The sequence below is a fragment of the Zea mays genome, chromosome 3 (assembly GCF_902167145.1).
Source record: "Zea mays cultivar B73 chromosome 3, Zm-B73-REFERENCE-NAM-5.0, whole genome shotgun sequence".
NCBI lineage: Eukaryota > Viridiplantae > Streptophyta > Magnoliopsida > Poales > Poaceae > Zea > Zea mays.
The window spans coordinates 33,870,487-33,890,008 of NC_050098.1; the positions used below are offsets into that span (position 1 = coordinate 33,870,487).

Here is a 19,522-nt window from a genome sequence, read left to right on the forward strand (position 1 = left end):
CACCTGTTGGTCTCCATCGACAAATTCTCCAAGTGGATCGAGGTCCGACCCCTAAACAGCATCAGGTCCGAACAAGCGGTGGCGTTCTTCACCAACATCATCCATCGCTTTGGGGTCCCGAACTCCATCATCACCGACAACGGCACCCAGTTCACCGGCAGAAAGTTCCTGGACTTCTGCGAGGATCACCACATCCGGGTGGACTGGGCCGCCGTGGCTCACCCCATGATGAATGGGCAAGTAGAGCGTGCCAACGGCATGATTCTACAAGGACTCAAGCCTCGGATCTACAACGACCTCAACAAGTTCGGCAAGCGATGGATGAAGGAACTCCCCTCGGTGGTCTGGAGTCTGAGGACAACACCGAGCCGAGCCACGGGCTTCACGCCGTTCTTTCTAGTCTATGGGGCCGAGGCCATCTTGCCCACAGACTTAGAATATGGTTCCCCGAGGACGAGGGCCTACGCCGACCAAAGCAACCAGGTTAATCGAGAAGACTCACTGGACCAGCTGGAAGAGGCTCGGGACATAGCCTTACTACACTCGGCGCGGTACCAGCAGTCCCTGCGACGCTACCACGCCTGAGGGGTTCGGTCCCGAGACCTCCAGGTGGGCGACCTGGTGCTTCGGCTGCGACAAGACGCCCGAGGGCGGCACAAGCTCACGCCTCCCTAGGAAGGGCCGTTCGTCATCGCCAAAGTTCTAAAGCCCGGAACGTACAAGCTGGCCAACAGTCAAGGTGAGGTCTACAGCAACGCTTGGAACATCCAACAGCTACGTCGCTTCTACCCTTAAGATGCTTTCAAGTTGTTCGTATGCCTCATTCCCACGCAAAGTTTAGTCATCAAGGAAGGGTCAGCCTTGCCTCGGCAAAGCCCGACCCTCCCTCGGGGGCTAAAAGGGGGGAACCCCCTCTGTGTCGAAATTTTTCTCGAAAAAAGATCTTTTCTGCCAGAATGTCTTTCGTGCTTTTCGACTACTTCGAAAGTGGATCCTGAAAACGACGGAGTACACGTAAGCAGCCAAGGCTGACCGAGCCGAGAGACTCCTATGCCTCTGGGATACGGATACCTCACTCATCACCTTCTGCGATAAGTAACTCGCGTTCGGATAGGTGATTCCGCGGACCGAACAAGTCTTTACGCTCGAAAGCTCCTCTGTCGAAACGATTCTTCGGGCCTTCTCGACTGCGTCGTTGACAGAACCCTATGGACGGGTAAGAGTGCGCGTAAGCGGCAAGGCCGACCGAGCCGAGGGATTCCTACGCCTTCGGGATACGGATACCTCACTCATCGCCTTCCGTGAAAAGCAACTCTCGCTCGCACAAACAATTCTGTTACCGACAAACAAGTCTAGATACTCGAAACAAGAGGAAAAGAAACGCAGCTTTACAACACGACGATGGTGTGTTTGGGCCTCGGCGACCGCAGAAAACATACACACACTACAAGATAATCCGATCCTGCAGGCTCGGATCTTGACACTTGAAGGGAGCAGCAGCACCCTCGGCGTCAACTACACCTTCACCGAGGTCCGACCTAGCCTCGGACGGCGAAGCAGTCGGAGAATCTCCACTCCAAAGGACGACATCATCACCGCGCCCAGGCCATCGCCGCCAGGGTCTTCTCTAGGAATATGGCTCGAGCAGACGGCTCGGCCGGTCACCCCGAGGCCTCGGCCAGCTGTCCCCCAAAGACATCAGCCCGGCCCGAGGCCTCGGCAACTCAACTCCGGCGTCGGTCCCACCAGTGGACGACCCGGCCAGGCTCTGGCCGACCAAGTCTTCTTTTCGAGCCAACTCTGCCTCTGTTTGTGCTGACACCGCTACCCCTGGCTTCGGCTCATCGAAGAGCAGCTGAGGGGTTCCTTTAACTAAGCAAGAGAAGCCTCGGACAGCAAGGCCGACCGAGTCGAGGGACTCCTACGCCTCCGGGATACGGATACCTCACTCGTCACCTTTGCACGAGGCGACTCACGCTTGGTGAAGCGGTTCTGTTAGCCGACAGACGAGTCTTAGTGCTCGAAATGAGGAAAAAACACGGCTCCGTGCCACAAATACACACATATTCAGGCCTCGACAGCCACAATGAACAAAAAGACTGGCATTCAAGGTGCCATTACAAACGGAACCCCGGTTCCACCTCCGTAGGTACGAACAACCCCACACGATTGGGGGCCTGCGGAGCAACAGAAGGCCGACGGATGGCTCGCCGTCGCCCGCTCCAGCAGCAGCGACGACGACCCCCGTTCCGGGTGGCCGAACTGCAGCGGCGATGGCCTCAGGTCGGACGCCGCTGCAACCTTGCCCTCGCCCACGCTGACGCTCAAGGGGCGAGGACAAGTACAAAGAGCCGAAGGCCCGAAGCGCGGATGGTGGCGGTGATCCCGTCGGCGACGGGGACTTCTCGAGCCGCCCCCACCTCGGCACCGACGACAGGAGCCGTCAGCCCTCCGACAGATCCCCACTCGGATCCTCCCGGACGAGTGGAGCACCGACCTCCGCGCGGGGGCGCCGTACCGGTGCAAAGGCAGGACAGCCCCAGAACATGAACGCCGCCCTAGCAGCGCGCGACATCTTGGGCGGTCCTCCCGTGCGCGCGGCGCGACAACCGCCCTTGCGGCAGGAGGGGGCGCCGGGAGCCAAGCCGGCGAGCCCAACGCGCTGAAGCTGACGACGCCCGCCGTCGACCAGCCCCGCGTTGTCGAAGTCCGCCCCTCTCGCAGGGCCAGTGAGCGCCCTCTCCCTCGAATGCTGAAGGAGAGGCTGACCCACGAACCCGCGCGGGAGGTAGAGCTCCAGCCCGGCCTCCGCCCCAGCGAGGATGATGAACATCCTTGAAGCTGAGGGCGGGACCAAGATCGCAGCCCGGCTTGCTTCTCCCCACCCAGGGGCTGGTGGTCACCGTCTTGGGTGACCACCGGCGAGGGGATGCAGCCGGGCTGACTGATGAAAATCCTTGAAGTCGAACGATGGCTGAAAGGTACCAACTTCCATGAAGTTGCGTTCCTCCAACGACAAGGCGGAAGGATTGCGGGTGTCCCCCATCCGGGGGCTCGGAAGGTGGAAAGACACGATGCATAAGGGAGCACGAAGACATGGTCGCCTTTCAAGGGGGTCACCCTCCTTTTAAAGGCGACTCTCCCTACTTGCGTCCCCAGCCGTCGTGGGCTGAGTCTTCTCCAACACGCTCCAAGGTCCTCCCCCTATGGCGCGGGGGCTGGGTCCCACGCGTCATGCAAACTGGCCCAGGGCAGAAGAGGCCAAACCGCCGCGCGCGGTGCATGCAACCGCCCAGCGGTTACAAGCATTCCTCCACTTTCGCCCAGACCAGCGGGTGAAAGGGCAGACAGCCGTGCAGGCGGCATGCAACCGCGCCAAGTGGGCGCGCCCCTCCGACTTCCAACACACCCAGCATGGAGGCCCGGGCCCACGCGTCATGCAACCGGCGCGCCGGTTGCTACGTGCGAGCAACTGCACCGCCACTCGCACCACTACCACGCCTCCTCGACTGCGGAACCAGTACCGCGACTCGAGGCAACCCTGTGTACGACCCAGCAGTGCCAGCCAGGCGCGACGGTCAATGCGGCCAAAAATGGGCCGGCAGTAATGGCGGTGGCAGGCGGGCAGGAGCAGCGGTCACGTCGTCAGCCAAGCTTACGTCTCATCCAGGGGCAGCGAGAGAACCCTCTCTCACGGCGTGAAGACAACGCGCCCGTGTTCAATTCCTCGAACGGCTCACGCACGCGCAACGGCCGCCTCGCGAACCACTCGCCCCGTCGCATTAAATCCACGGCGGGACAGGCGGCGCCTCAGGCAGGAGAAGCGAGCGACGCTTCGCCTTCGCCATAATGACCGTGTCAAAAAAGGTACGCCACGTCATTCGATTTCGTATCCTTTTCCTTTTCCTATTTCTCTCTCTTACAACAGGGACCGGGAAAGGGGGATACCCCGAAAAGGATCCTTCTCCGTGAAGGAAACAGGCCCCGAGCCTCCCTACTGATCAGAGGTTCAAAGGCTGGCCCCTCGGAGGGGTTCAACAGCCGCCTCAGAGCGTGTGGGCTCCGCACCCACTACTGGTCAGAGGTTCAAAGGCCGGCCCCTCGGAAGGGTTCAACGGCCGCCTCAGGCCACTCGGGCTCCGCGCCCACTACTGATCAGGGGTTCGTAGGCTGGCCCTCGAAGGGTTCACAGCCGCCTCAGACACAGAGCGAGGGATGACCCTGGGTACGTTCGATACATAACCAAGGCTCGGGCTACGCTCCCGAGGTACCCTAGGACATTTCCGAGACCAGCAGGAATGATCTTGTAACGGAATCCCATCAGAGGGAGGCATCGAGCCCTCGGACCCCGGCGAAAGGGGACCGGGTCCGGCAGATCACCCGCAGGTACTTTTGGAGCGCGCCTCCGGGTCTCTAGCCGACCCCTAACAAATGGGGCACGGGCGTCCACTCGGATTACCCGCCAGCAGCTCACCAGAGACACCATGTTCGGCGCCCTCCGAGGGAAACATGGCGCTTCCCCCCTCCTCCTTGCGGAAAGGCGACGCAGGGGCGTATGTAAAAAAGTCGAGTATGTCCTTGACCGTCCTCTCGCCCTGTGCAGAGGCTCGGGGGCTGCTCTCGCAAACCCGGCTCCGGCCAAACCGTTGACAGCGTCAATATACCAGCCCGAGAACTTGGGACCCGACCGTGCACCCGGGCTACGGCCAGCTCGCATGAGGGAACGACCAGACCAGCCGAAGCATTGCGCGAGGCATTAAGACCTCGGAGGAGTCAAACGACTCCTCCGAGGCCTCGGGAGCTACACCCGGCGGGTGCGCTCGCGCGCACCCACCGGAACAAAACGCAACCGAGAAAGGCTGGTCCCCTTGCAAAAAGGTGCGACGAAAGCCTCCAAGCGAGTATTAACACTCCCTTCGAGGCTCGGGGGCTACTGTCGGGGACCATAATTATGGGTACCCTCAAGGCTCCTAAATCTCAGCTGGTAACCCCCATCAGCACAAAGCTGCAAAGGCCTGATGGGTGCGACTAAGTCAAGGATTGGTCCATTCGAGGGACGCGATCACGCCTCGCCCAAGCCCAGCCTCGGGCAAAGGCAGCCGACCCCAGAGGATCCACGTCTCGCCCGAGGCCCCCCTCCAGCAACGGACACACCTTCGGCTCGCCCGAAGCCCAGTCTTCACCAAGAAGCAACCTTGGCCAAATCGCCACGCCAACCGGCCAAATCGCAGGGGCATTTAATGCAAAGGTGGCCCGACACCTTTATCCTGGCGCACGCCCTCCAGTCGACAGAGCCGAAGTGACCGCAGTCACTTCGCCGCTCCACTGACCGGTCTGACAAAAGGACAGCGCCGCCTGCGCCGCTCTGACTGCTGTGCCACTCGACAGAGTGAGGCTGACAGCGGCCAAGCCCGGCCCTAGGAGCCATGGCAAACTTCGCTTCGCCCGACCCTATAGCTCGGACTCGGGCTCAGCCCCGGAAGACGGCGAACTCCGCTCCACCCGACCCCAGGGCTCGGACTCAGGCTCAGCCCCGGAAGACGGCGAACTCCGCTCCGCCCGACCCCAGGGCTCGGACTCGGGCTCAGTCCCGAAGAACGACGAACTCCGCTTCGCCCGACCCCAGGGCTCGGACTCAGCCCTGACCTCAGCCGACGGTCTCCGCCTCGCCCGACCCGGGGGCTCGGACTCGACCTCGGCCTCGGAAGACATACTCGACCTCGACCTCGGAGGAGCCTCCACATCGCCCAACCCAGGGCACGAACCGACCACGTCAACAGGAGGCGCCATCATTACCCTACCCCTAGCTGACTCAGGCTACGGGGAACAAGACCGGCGTCCCGTCTGGCTCGCTCCGCCAGACAAGTAATGATGGCGCCCCGCACGCTCGATGACGACGGCGGTTCTCAGCCCCCTTACGAAAGCAAGAGGACATCAGCAAGGACTCGACAGCCTCGACAGCTGTCCTTCCGCCAGGCTCCAGCGCTCCTCCGACGGCCACGACACCACACGAACCGGGTGCCAAAACCTCTCCGGCTGCCACATGGCATGTACATAGGGCGCTAGCTCTCCTCCGCTAGACACGTTAGCACACTGCTACACCCCTCATTGTACACCTGGATCCTCTCCTTACGCCTATAAAAGGAAGGACCAGGGCCCTCTTACAGAGGGTTGGCCGCGCGGGGAAGGACGGGACGGTGCCCGCGTGAGGCCGCTCGCTCCCTCCCGCGTGGACGCTTGTAACCCCCTACTGCAAGCGCACCCGACCTGGGCGCGGGACAAACACGAAGGCCGCGGGATTCCACCTCTCACGCCCGTCTCCCTCCGGCTGCCTCCCCCCTTCGCGCTCCGTCTCGCACCGACCCATCTGGGCTAGGGCACGCGGCGACAATTTACTCGTCGGTCCAGGGACCCCCGAGTTTCGAAACGCCGACAGGTTTCAACTGCGGATAACTGTCCTGAGTGACCGGAGGTCCCGAGATCCAGGCTCCAGGAAACGAAGCACTGTGGAACCAAGAGCACAAAAGACAAAGAGTCTCATTAGTTGTTGTGCTCTGTCTGTATGGCAGGTTGAGCGATATGCTCTTAATGAAGTCAATGCTATATGCAGGGAAATTGTCCTACAGAATTTCCTTAATGATTTCACCTATATGAGCTGACTGTGGGGTCGCAGTCCGGGAGAGAATGGGGTTTTCTCTCTAGTGAGTTCATGAATAGATATTAAAGGGCATGACCGTAATGCCCTGCCCCGTAAGAGAAGCAGATAATCTGCCTAGTACTATGTGCCTTTTGTGCAAAGATTCTCACACTAGGGTTTGTGGATCAAGGCATAGTCCTCCGCTTACTCGTGCAGGGTTGGAGTACACTCGAATAGGCTTTGGTTCAAACCTAACAAGTACCTCTGCCGAAAAGTAGTATATAAACAGTACGAGAGCTCAATGACATTGATCAGAAAATAAAAGTGAAAATGGTGGGGATTGTTGTCCATTTTATGGTTTTTCACTTTATTAAAAAAACCAGCCTGGTGGGCCGCTACAAGGCCTGCTGGCCGAGCAGCCCACCAGGGACGCACGTCTCTAGGGTTGGAAATGCCAGAGAAAAGATCGGCTCACGCAGAGAGGAGGAGTCTGTCCGAAGGGCGGCGGCGGCTGGAAACAGTTCCGCATACTTCGACGAAACTTTCGAGCGCTGATGCTGATCCGTCTGCCTCTTCCCCTTCTTGTCTCCATAAAAGGCATGGGCGATAAATCCTCTGGTGCTTCACCCTGGAAACGTGAGGCTCTCTGTTCTCTCTTTATTCCACCATTTCAGTCGCGATTTTGGATCGATTCTATCGTTCCTGGTGTTCTTGTGTTGAGCGAGCCGTTGGTGATTGGAAGTGGAAGAAAGTGGAGTTGCGCTCGTGTATTTCTTGCGCCCTGTTACTGTATTACAGCACCTGTGCGGTGCTGTTCTGATCTGGTCTCTGTCCACCATGGCCTGGTGCTTGGGCTCCCTGCTGCGCGATGTTCATCTTCTCGGGCTGGTGTCGTGGACGTCACCCTCGGCTCCGGCAGCGGCTCTAGTATCTCCGTCAACCTCCCGTCGTGCAGGCCCGGACGTGGGCGGCGGAATTGGTTTTCTAGGACATAACTTCGTGTTCACTGGGCTGATCTTCCCACGTAGACAATCTACGTGCTGTGAGTTATTCGTTGCCTCATTTTATTTACTGTTTAATTTTGTGCAATCTGCTAGTATTAAATATTTGGGTGTGATTGCACTGTTGTGGGCGGATTTGTGTGCTCGATGATGATAGCGGTGTAGTGAGACAACGTGACAGTCTGGGTATCAGTGTATTATCATTTTCAGCATTGATATTATTTGTGCCTAATTAAATCTCTATTTGTTGAGGCTGTTTACCTGTGTTAAATTCTGTTATTTTATTTAGTACACAGCTCCTTACTATTATTATTTACATTTGATTATTAGGCTTATTACATCTGATCTAAAACCCTGATTTGGTAAGATATGACTGTCACGTTAGTCGAGGATCTTTGATCACCCTTTAGCGTTGGAGGGCTGTCTAGTACAACAACCCGCTATTTTGAGAGCAATATTTTAAGATAAACAATCATGTTTATTTGTTTAATCTGCCTTCTTCATCTACAAGCCATGTTTAATTATCAAATGGACCTGGGTAGCTATGTTTCCCACGACAGTCCAAGTGTTTCAGCAATCAATAGATCATCCATAGTGGCCAACTTTGTTTCCTGTAAACATACAATGGTTGCACGGTGGTGGCCAACCATATCTCTGACAACCTGGCGCCTAGCAGGTGCATTTAGACCCCCTCACATTCCAATTCAACAAGACACAATTGCTTCTACTCATTGGGAAATTGGTGACACCACCACAAACATAGCTGGGCACTTGACGAAAACCAGCCATAGTTACAGATCCCCCTCCACACCACTGGGCAAAGGGAAGCCTGCAGACCTTTCACAGGAGCGTGATACAAATAGTGACAACATGCATAACTAAAGCACATAAAGCCGACCCCTAAATTAATGACGATTTGATGCATCCTAAGGCAGAAAAGTCCCCCAATAATTCTAAAACGAGAACTGCTAGTTTGCATTTGGGCTCGGGTAAGCGACATCAAAGAGTTCATCCACCGCGTGAACAACCTGCTCAGATGCTGGTTCATTGAACAGCTCCTTCAGACGTTTCTTGTGTTCCTCCTTGACTGAACTGCCGCTAGTGATGGTCTCCAATTTTTTCATAATAATCATCTGGCAACGGGCAATGGAGCCTAGCTTGGCTGCCGGTTTGAGTGCAAGCCTTGTGCTGACCCTGCGACGACTTGCACCCTGACCAGGGGAAGGAGCCGAAATACTTTCCTCATTATTTATCAGAAGTAATGGCGCCGATCTTGGGACGAAGTGCTCCTTTAGAAAAGCTTGGATGTCACGATCTTCATCCTGGACCTCTGAAATGGGTGTAGACATAGAGACCCCATTATCAGCTGTTGGTAGTATCATGGTGTCGTTGGTATGCTGGTGATCCTGAGAAGGGCCTTCAATCTGTGCCGGTGGAGAATCCAGTAGCCCAGCAGGCAGGAGGTTAAGGTCCTCGGCCGTATGCAAGGGGATTTGCACATCCGAACCAGAGGCATCTGCCGCGCCACACTCGCCCGACGGGCCCATGGGCAATGGCCACAACCAAGTATTGTCTGTAGCTGGAGGTGCCGGGATAGGAGCCGTACCAAAGGGAGCGGGCCCCGTGAGCAGGTCTGGCATTGCTGCCCCACTCCAGACTCCAGTAGCGTCCAGGAACGGAGCGCCTACCGGGCTCTGCACGCGAAGACGCCCATCCTACGCAGCGTCGCTGCCCGTGATGTTCATGGTGCCGAACATGGCATTTTTTTTAAGATTCAGGAGGGGAAGCTACTACTGAGATTTTATTGAAAATGAGAAAAGAAAATATTACAGCTTAGCTTGATTACAAAAGGTAATCTAAAAGATCTAATTAAGCAGTTTACAAGCATTGGAGCAAGTAGAACAACTCTTATATCTGCCACGAACTCGCCAATTCGGGATGGAAATGTCAAAATTCTCACGCGCTCTGTGAATTATCAACCGCAGCTTCTTACAGAATTCTTGCGTACAGTGATAAACCGAAGGATCTTTATTTGCAAACAGTCATTCATTTCGGCTTTTCCAAATGCTTCAAGTCATGAGAATAATAATCTCCATAGAGAAAAGGACGTTAAGTTGATGTTTAAGGTTTGCTGAGTCCTCCTCTCGATTAGTAATCCAAACATGGCATTAACACCCACCTCAAGGTCTGTAGCCGATTGTGTGCTGTGACTATAGATGTCCAATAAGCACGAGGCCCGTGAGCCTGGCACGAAGCCCGTTGTTTGGGCCCGGTCCGAGCCCGGCATGACTCGGTTCTAAGCGGGCCCGGGTCGGCCCGGCACGAATAAGCGGGCCGGGCTCGGACAAGAAACTAGGCACGGTGGGCTAGCCTGGCACGGCCCGTTTACCTCTAAGCCCGTTAAGCCCGCTTTTTTTTTACACTAAAACGTGTTTACCGGCCCGCATAGCCCGTTTTTCGGCCCGTTTTTTCGTGATAAACGGGCCGACCCGGCCCATTTAGGCCCGTTGCGGGCCGGACTCGAACAGGAAATTGAGCTCGCGTGCCTAGAAGGCCCGGCCCGGTTTTCTAACCGTGCCTAGTGGGCCGAGTCCAAAACGGGACGGGCTTCACCGGGCCTGGGCCAGGCCGGGAGGTCCATTTGGACATCTCTAGCTGTGACCGAGGCACTGTCGCGGGCAGGATCACACAGCAGCGGCCGTTTGTGCCCTGCACCGACGGGCACTGGCGCGAGCCAGATTAACAACACGGAGTTAATTAACTGACGTGGTTTTAGGAATAGCTGTTGAAGTTTAAAAAATTGTTAGATAATAATTAACTTAAATCAGGTCCTATTTTATTTTTAGGCCTTAATTATAGGAGTCCCTTTTGAGATGCTCTAACGTGATGTCATAGGGTGATTGTCTTCTGTTCTGTCTGGCAGTTTTTTTTTTTTTGAGAATCCGATTAGCGATCAAGGCTAGAATTGATTATTGCTCGCGGGCGACAAGTGTGGTGACGCGTCTCGATCCGCGCACCGCTTGGGCTTCTCGTAGGAGTACTGCTCAGCCTGTCACCGTCAGCGTATGTTCTTGTTCCAGTTCCTATTTTTACTCCAAGTCCACTAGGGATCCTATCCAGATTCGTGGGGACACCCTCTTCGAGTTCCAGGCTTCCAAGGTCCAACCTTCTCCTCTGAGGCCGTAGCATTTGTCTGGTTGGATTGGGTTGTTCCGCTTGGGTAGCCGGGTGGGATCGAAATCTGTGTGGCACCCATATGGCGGCGGTCGAGGGGACGAAGAAGAAGGTAATCATCGACACCGACCCCGGAATTGGTAGGTACCCGTCCTTGTGATTGCAATCATCGTCTTGGCTGTAGATCGATGGTGCTTCTTCTTGTTGTGGCGTTCGGATCGCAGTCCACTAACCGAACCGAACCACTGTTCGACGGAGCAGATGACGCGATGGCCATCTTCCTGGCGCTGCGGTCGCCGGAGCTGGAGGTGCTGGGCCTCACCACTACCTTCGGCAACGTACACACCGCCCTTGCCACGCGCAACGCGCTCCACCTGGTGCCGCCGCCTACCTTCCTTCCTCTCTCTCTCTCCCCCCACCCCCACACCCTGCTGGCCTGTTCCGCCCACTTCCAACCGCGGCTCACATTTGCTTCTGATGTGTGTGCTTCAGCTGGAGGCTGTTGGCAGGACTGACATCCCCGTGGCAGAGGGATCCCATGTAACGATCAAGGTAGCTATCATCGTCTCTTTGTTTCTGCTACCACGCTGAATCAATGTTCAATTGTCAACGTTGCAGCGCTATCATCAAACACAGAGAAAAAAAAAATCATAGAATCGCAGTGATCTAGCAAAGCCACAAACAGTTGAGATTGAGGGAACGCCATCGAGAGGATCATACTTCCTGCGTGTTCATCAGCAGCTTTCAACAAGGCTGTTTGTTCGTTCATTTACTTTGTCATCTGAATTGCTGTTTCTTTTTCGTTTTCACCTCTGTACACGGAGCACAGAAAGCCACCAAGCTGAGGATCGCAAGCTTCGTCCACGGTTCAGACGGCCTGGGAAACCAGGACTTCCCTCCACCAGCTACCAAGCCTGTAGATCAGTCTGCTGCTGCCTTCCTGGTTGAGCAGGCAAATCTGTACCCTGGTCAAGTTAGCGTTGTCGCCCTCGGCCCACTTACCAACCTTGCTCTGGTCTGCTCTCCAATCATCTCCTTCGTGGTTTCGTTAACCAGTACAGTTTCTGGCTTCTTTAAGTTGATCTTTTTTTTTTGGCAATCTCTGGTTACCCAGGCAGTCGAGCTTGACCCTGCGTTCCCGGAGAAGATAGGGCAGATTATTATTCTTGGCGGTGCGTATTCAGTTAATGGAAACGTGAACCCTGCAGCTGAGGCGAATGTGAGGGTTTCTCTCTTAATTTCTCTGATACATTCTGTAGTCCTTAGTTATCATTTGCTTGAGTCATCAATAATGGGTTCATGTTTATTCACAGATCTTTGGGGATCCCGACGCTGCAGATATCGTGTTCACCTGCGGCGCTGATATTTTGGCCGTGGGACTAAATGTAACCCACCAAGTGGTTCTAACCGGTAATTCTGCTGCATTTAAGGCTTACATTCTTTCTGCTCAGGATGTAGGCTGCATCAAGATCACAGACCAATGAGTATTAGAGCATGCAAGTACAATCATAATGGGTCTAACATGCTACATGTACCTTCTAATTTCACCTTACCCCACTATGACCGTCACAAGACCAGAGCTGAAAACAGCTACAGTTTGCTGCGTTATTACATCTGTGGTTTTCGATTTTGCAGATACTGATAGAATTCTTCTTGTATAACCTACTTCTCACTAGTCAATTGCAACACATTCATAAAAAAAGGACTTTGCAATATTACCAAATTGAAAGAGCAATTTCGCAGGCACGGTGCACTGCACATTGACCTTCGGTTCTTCTGCAGTATGATGTGTGAGTGTGTGACTTGTGATTGCTTTGCTAGCGGATTAGATCAAATTTATCCAAATGACAAGTAATCAAGATCTTGAACGATTCGAATTCTAGGCTATTTGGAAGTGGCCCAACCTGCCATGTATCACAACCCGATTTCCCTTGGTGCCTTGACACACATACACACACTGACACACACACCCTCCCCTCCTGTTGTTGCAGATGCTGACCGGGAAAAGCTTGAGCAGTGTGACAGCAAATACGCCCGCTACTTGTGCAAGCTAATGGGCGTTTATTTTGATTACCACAGGGACGGTTACTTCATAAAAGGTTCGTATACATTAGTGTCATCCAAGGAAAGGCAAAACTGGTTCTGTCAAAGTATTTGCAGCGGGGACAGAGTCGGATGCTGTGCAACCTTGTGAACTTTGACCTTCACGTTGAGATGTTTACACAGGAGCGTATCTTCACGATCCAACGACGGTTATTGCTGCGGTGAACCCATCGCTGCTGACTTACACAGAAGGCGTTGTGAGGGTACAGACAGTCGGGATCACCAAGGGCCTTACTGTTTTCGACAACACCAAGAAAAGGTTAGGGCCACTCTCTTTGTGTCTCTCAGACAGCCATGTCGCTGAAACAGGAGCAGTAGATAGGTTTTGATTTCCCTCTTAATCATATCTCGTACTATTATTATAGCGCGCTTGTGAATTCGATCCGTTCTTAAGTCCTGACGCCTGCTGAGTTCTCACTTTTGCCATGGTATACGATTGGCTCTGGTAGAATTGGGTAGGATTCAGTCTGGTGCGCTGAGCATCCCGAGTGCGTTTGCAGGTACGGAGAGATCACAGCCTGGAGTGGCATGCCCACCGTGAAGGTCGCTGTCACCGTCGATGCCCCTGCCGTGGTAGAGCTGATAGTGCAGAGGCTGATGACCGATGACTAGCAACAACGCCACCAGCTGATCCGGCCGCGTTGTCATTAGAACACGAGAATGCATTGCGTTGCATTGCATGTGGTTATGTGCGTGCTTGGTGTTTACGTACAGTTTATATATATATGCTTGATACGTTTGCTGATGCTTCTGAGAGAACATGATTAAATTAAATTAAACTTGATTAAATGAAATTGCCACCTGATGATGCCAGATAATGCTCCGCCTAGAGTGTTGCGAGAGACGAGGTTATAACTGTAAGATGAATGAAAAACCGAAATTATTGGACGAGTCGCTCCGATCCGGAGCGGATGAGAGTGTTTTGTTCAGATGGCGGCGAGCTGGCTGATGTTGATGGGGTAAACTTCGGCGGTGGAGTTGGAGCCGAAGGCCTTGGCGGCGTAGATCCTGTGGGCGGCCTCCGTGGGGTGGAAGGCGTCCCAGAACATGTACTTGCCGCGGTCGTCGCAGGGCCGCTGCAGGGGCAGGCACGTGATCTGGCCGTTGTTCCGGCCCACTCCGCAGCAGCCGCGGTCGAGCACGGCGAACCCGTGCGCGGCCGCGTTCGCCATGAGGTCCTTGCCGCTCTGCACGGTGTCCAGGAAGACGAGCTTGGCCCCGCGCAGGCCGCCGCGGTTGTTGAGGCGCTTCACCATGGCCAGAAGGCCCCTGTTGTAGATGTCGATCGCGCTGTTGATCGTCTCGTTGCATGACCCGCCGCCGGCAGGCGCTGGGTTCGTGGTGCCGGTGCCGGTGCGGCTGCCACTACTGTTTCCGTTGCCATTGCCACCGTCTGCGTTGCCGTTGCCACTGCCATTGCCACTGCCACCGTCTGCGTATGGCGGTGGCATGGACGGTGATCTCCAGTCGTCGCCGCCGCCGCCTCCTCCACCGACGCCGACACCGCCTCCTCCACCTCCGCCACCTATGCCAATGGATATAGCAATGTCTTCTTGGCTAGCAGCGGATTGGTTATTGTTAGGCCCAGACGGCCTGCTGTCGTCGTCGTTCATCCTTGCGAGCTCGTAAGGGATGCACCCGATGAGGCCGACGCCGGCGATGACGAACTTCCGTGCGCCGAGGCCGTGGAGCTGTGTGAGCTGGGTGGAGTAGCCCTGGAGGAGGAGCGCGGCGTAGTCGCGCGGGCTGTACCTGCGCGCGGTGTCGTAGTAGTCGGGCATGAAGTAGTTGTTGAGGTAGTCGTTGCTGCCCATGCCGACGTAGAAGATGCAGCGCCCCAGGTGGTCCGCCAGCTTCGTGGCGTTGCCGCGGAACTCCGACCTGTTCCCCATGTCGCTCACCGCCGCGCGGAAGTGGTCCACCTGCTCCGAGAACGGGTAGTGCCCGCCCTGCCATTGCCACGACAAAACCATAAAAGCAAGCTCTTGATGATCAGCTATATAGACACATACATAGAGCTCGATCGTGTCGTGTCGTGTGCACCGCGCGCACGGGCGGCACGTACATACTGACGGACTGACCAGGTTGTTTCCTGTGTCGGGCAGGATGCCGGAGGCCCCCGACGCGAAGTTGACGCCGCGGGGGAGGTCCTCCGGGCGCGCCGTGGCGTAGGGCGGGAGTAGCGGCGGGCGGAGGCGGAGCATGTCGGAGATGAAGTCGACCATGGTGCGGCCGTTGGTGAAGCGGCCGGGCGGGCCCTCGTAGAAGTCGATGCCGTAGGGGCGGTAGTTGGCCCGGGCCAGGCTCAGGATGTTGTTGTTGTTCCCGTTGTCCACCAGCGAATCGCCGAAGACGTACATGCACGGCGCCAGCGGCTGCGGCTGCTGCTGCCAGCCCCACGCGGCCGCGCCGCTCGTGGTCACCGCTGCGACCACGGCAACGGTGAGCGCCAGCCTCCCGTACTCGTCCATCTCTCTCTCTCTCTCTCTATCTCTATCTCTCTTTCTCCGGCTGAAGAACCTCGTTCCGTTCGTCGACTGCTACGTGCTGATCGATTCAGTATTTATATAGTTGGCTCTCGATCGATCGATCGCTAGAGAGTTACTGCTCCCAACAGCTAGCTAGGCGGGTGGGTTGGAAGTTGAACCGATGAATATGAACTTGTAGTAGCTCGTGAAACGCTGACGGATGGACCGGACCGGACCGGATCGGATCGGATCGCGCTTTTGTCACAGGGAATGGTTCAGAAAGCTGGTAGGAACATCTGAAACAGGGGATACAACAGTAGCTTTGCTCGTTGGACGCGACGCGATACCGTTGGTGGGTAACGACTCACGGATTCACGCATAGCAGCAATAAGTTTGTTGCAGTAGTATGGCTGTCTGCAGTGTGGCACGTTACGAAAGACTCTATCGAGCTCGAGTCCCATGCATGTCCAATTTCGAGGACCTATGTAAATTAAAGTAGAGTTGGATGGTATTATACATGTCCATTTGGGTGTGCTGTGTCGATGACATGGATACAACATGACGTAGCTAGGCAAGGATAGGTATGGCACGCTGTCATGCGATGCCCAGCTATGGCACGATATAGGGAAAAAATTTGCTGCAACCCGTCTGCAAACCAGGTTGTTTGTAGCCTCTCACAAAAAGTAGGATAGACGTCACCCGCAGCAGCAATAACACAACTAAAACGTTACCTGACCTGCAGGTGAGGTCTATCATCCTTTTTGTGAGGGGTTGCAAACATCCTGATTTGCAGCCGGGCTGCAGCAAATTTCTTTCCACGACATAGGTGTGTTGTGACGATCCCTACAGAAAACTCCGATGGCCACATTATTTCCGACGGTCGTCCAGAAAATCGTTGGACGTAAGGTTATCTTCGACGGCGTCCAACAACCCTCAGGCGTACAACTTATCTTCGACGACTACTCTGATAGTCGTCGGAGGTAAGATTATGTCCGATGGCAGTCAGAACGACCGTTAGAGATTATAGATTTCATGGTAACGGTGCCCGACGCAGTTTCGATTTTTTACACTATTCATCTCCCTCCCGCGCGCGGGTCGCTGTCGTCTGCTCGTCGACCCTGTCTCTGTCCTCGCCATCACCACCGCCTTGCCGGCGTGCTCGCTATCGTCGCCTCGCCACCGCGCCCTCGCGCTCGGCGGCTCGCTCGCTGCCTCCATCCGCCCCGCGCTCGCCGAGGCCACCGCCGCACAAGCCTGTCGCCGTCCCCTGCTGCTCAACCTCACCCGTGTCTGATGCCTCCCTCGCTACTCGTGCCTCCATCGTTCGTCCCTGTGACTCCTCGTCAAAGGCATAGTCATAATCACCGCTAAGTGAATATCTTTTTTCTTAAAATTGTATATATGTGTTGTTTGTTTATTTTGTTATGTCCGACGACCAAAATTTGATTATCTAATTAAATTATCTTGATTTAGTTTATTTAGGTGTGTAGATAATTTAAATTTTTAATTTTCGAGGGTAATTAATATGCTCTTAGAAATAAGGTCATTTTATATGATTTGTCACCCATAATAATATTATTTTGTATATAATATTGTATTATTAGTTGAACTATGTAATAATGAACAATGATTCTAGTTATTCATAGTGTATCGTTGTCGGGGACCATAATTAGGGGTACCCTCAAGACTCCTAATTCTCAGCTGGTAACCCCCATCAGCACAAAGCTGCAAAGGCCTGATGGGTGCGATTAAGTCAGGGATCGGTCCATTCGAGGGACTCGATCACGCCTCGCCCGAGCCTAGCCTCGGACAAGGGCAGCCGACCCCGGAGGATCTCCGTCTCGCCCGAGGCCCTCCTCCAGCGACGAACATATTTCCGGCTCACCCGAGGCCCTGTCTTCGCCAAGAAGCAACCCTGACTAAATCACCGCGCCGACCGACCAAATCGCAGGAGCATTTAATGCAAAGGTGGCCTGACACCTTTATCCTGACGCGCGCCCTTCAGTCGACAGAGACGAAGTGACCGCCGTCACTTCGCCGCTCCACTGACCGACCTGACAGAAAGACAGCGCCGCCTGCGCCGTACCGACTGCAGTGCCACTTGACAGAGTGAGGCTGACAGGCAGTCAGGCCCGGCCTCAGGCACCATAGGAAGCTCCGCTTCACCCGACCCAGGGCTCGGACTTGGGCTAGGCCCCGGAAGACGGCGAACTCCGCTCCGCCCGACCCAGGGCTCGGACTCGGGCTAGGCCCCGGAAGACGGCGAACTCCGCTCCGCCCGACCCAGGGCTCGGACTCGGGCTAGGCCCCGGAAGACGGCGAACTCCGCTCCGCCCGACCCTAGGGCTCAGACTCAGCCCAGCCTCAGCTGACGATCTCCGCCTCGCCCGACCCAGGGGCTCGGACTCGACCTCGGCCACGGAAGACAGACTCGACCTCGACCTCGGAGAAGCCTCCACATCGCCCAACCTAGGGCGCAGACCAGCCACGTCAACAGGAGGCGCCATCATCACCCTACCCCAAGCTTACTCAGGCCACGGGGAACAAGACCGGCGTCTCATCTGGCTCGCTCCGCCAGATAGGCAATGATGGCGCCCCGCACACTCTGTGACGACGGCGGCTCTCAGCCCCCTTACGGAAGCAAGGGGACGTCAGCAAGGACTCGACAGCTCCGACAGCTGTCCTTCCTCCAGGCTCCAGCGCTCCTCCGACGGCCACGACACCACACGAACCGGGCGCCAAAACCTCTCCGGCCGCCACGATGGCGTGTACTTAGGGCGCTAGCTCTCCTCCACTAGACACGTAGCACTCTGCTACACCCCCCATTGTACACCTGGATCCTCTCCTTACGCCTATAAAAGGAAGGACCAGGGCCCTCTTACAGAGGGTTAGCCGCGCGGGGACGAGGACGAGACAGGCGCTCGCGTAAGGCCGCTCGCTCCCTCACCCGCGTGGACGCTTGTAACCCCCTACTGCAAGCGCACCCGACCTGGGCGCGGGACGAACACGAAGGCCGCGGGATTTCCACCTCTCTCACGCCCGTCTCCGGCCACCTTTCTCCCACCTTCGCGCTCGGCCTCGCGCCGACCCATCTGGGCTGGGGCACGCGGCGACATTCACTCGTCGGCCCAGGGACCCTCCGGTCTCGAAACGCCGACAATCGTAGTGTCAACAAACAAAACCTAGGTGTCACCCGTTTCGGTCCAACACACCTCACATGCCACGCATGTGGGTGTGTTAGGCCGGAATTGTCCCTTTATTGAACAACCTCGGGGTGACTGACAAAATCTGTGTTTATGACAAAGGCATGTGCTCCTGCGTAGTTTTGACAGCATAACCTCTCTGTTCTTCAATTGCACCATTTTTCAGGTGTGCGATTGGAGAACAACGAGGTTATGCTACCGAAATTTTGCACGATCACATGCCTTGTCATAAAATATGGGGCTCATTGACCATAAATTCTGGCAGTAAGCTGAGTACCATAAGAAAAGGACAAGTACTATTCGAACCTCGTGGTACAGAATCAAGCTCCCATCTCGGTAAGTTGAAGTAACATTTAGTTCGTAACAACTACAAACACATGACGTGTACCTTATTTTCTCAACAATTACTTGCATTTAATTTGTAGTAACTGACACAACAAGCGGACATCCCGATACCAATATATAGGATGTCGCCTCCAGACCTTGCACTACCGTCTCCGTCCTGATGCCAACATAATTTCAATAGATGATAGCTTGTCTTATTAGCAGTGGTGGAGCACCCATTATAGCCTACTATGGCTAAAGCCATACCTCAAAATTATATTTGGTGTAGTGGTAAGTACATATTGCTTGCAATCAATAGGTTCCAAGTTGGAGGCCTACATATTGCATCATATATTTTTTTCTTTTGTATGCTTCTTCAACCATACCTAATTATTATTCCGTCCTCCGCCACTGCTTATTAGCCCTTACTTGCCTCACTGAGCAGCCCTCAGTTGAAATATGTACACTTGCTTTAAAAACCACTTTAAATTATTGTTATGCATCTTGATATAAAATTTATTAAGGAAACATTTTGTATTATCATTACTATGTTGTTTATTAATGATTTTTTTGTCTTTTCACTCGGCATGCAACCATTTTCTTAACTACCTG

General features: G+C 54.9%; 2 protein-coding genes across 2 annotated transcripts; one reads left to right on the forward strand and one right to left on the reverse strand.

Moving 5' to 3' along the window:
- Positions 1 to 10,574: 10,574 nt before the first annotated feature.
- Positions 10,575 to 13,659, forward strand: LOC100193643 (uncharacterized). The gene is made up of 9 exons (NM_001138740.2): positions 10,575 to 10,952; positions 11,074 to 11,189; positions 11,305 to 11,364; positions 11,642 to 11,827; positions 11,927 to 12,031; positions 12,126 to 12,222; positions 12,804 to 12,911; positions 13,039 to 13,174; positions 13,416 to 13,659. Exons 1-9 carry the CDS (start codon positions 10,895 to 10,897, stop codon positions 13,525 to 13,527), a joined length of 978 nt encoding a protein of 325 aa, NP_001132212.2. The 5' UTR covers positions 10,575 to 10,894; the 3' UTR covers positions 13,528 to 13,659.
- A 17-nt stretch (positions 13,660 to 13,676) lies between these two features.
- LOC103649937 (GDSL esterase/lipase At1g33811) lies at positions 13,677 to 15,875 on the reverse strand. Its single transcript, XM_008675624.3, has 2 exons — positions 14,997 to 15,875; positions 13,677 to 14,864 (listed from the first exon to the last, which is right to left on the reverse strand). Exons 1-2 carry the CDS (start codon positions 15,384 to 15,386, stop codon positions 13,842 to 13,844), a joined length of 1,413 nt encoding a protein of 470 aa, XP_008673846.1. The 5' UTR covers positions 15,387 to 15,875; the 3' UTR covers positions 13,677 to 13,841.
- Positions 15,876 to 19,522: the final 3,647 nt, after the last annotated feature.

Bases quoted from the DNA above. Each gene is read 5' to 3' on its own strand.
- LOC100193643 (NM_001138740.2), top strand. From the start codon at position 10,895: ATGGCGGCGGTCGAGGGGACGAAGAAGAAGGTAATCATCGACACCGAC. The intron at 10,953-11,073 runs GTAGGTACCCGT...TCGACGGAGCAG, and splicing joins CGACACCGACCCCGGAATTG to ATGACGCGATGGCCATCTTC. The intron at 13,175-13,415 runs GTTAGGGCCACT...GTGCGTTTGCAG, and splicing joins TTCGACAACACCAAGAAAAG to GTACGGAGAGATCACAGCCT.
- LOC103649937 (XM_008675624.3), bottom strand. From the start codon at position 15,386: ATGGACGAGTACGGGAGGCTGGCGCTCACCGTTGCCGTGGTCGCAGCG. The intron at 14,865-14,996 runs GTCAGTCCGTCA...TGGCAATGGCAG, and splicing joins CCGACACAGGAAACAACCTG to GGCGGGCACTACCCGTTCTC.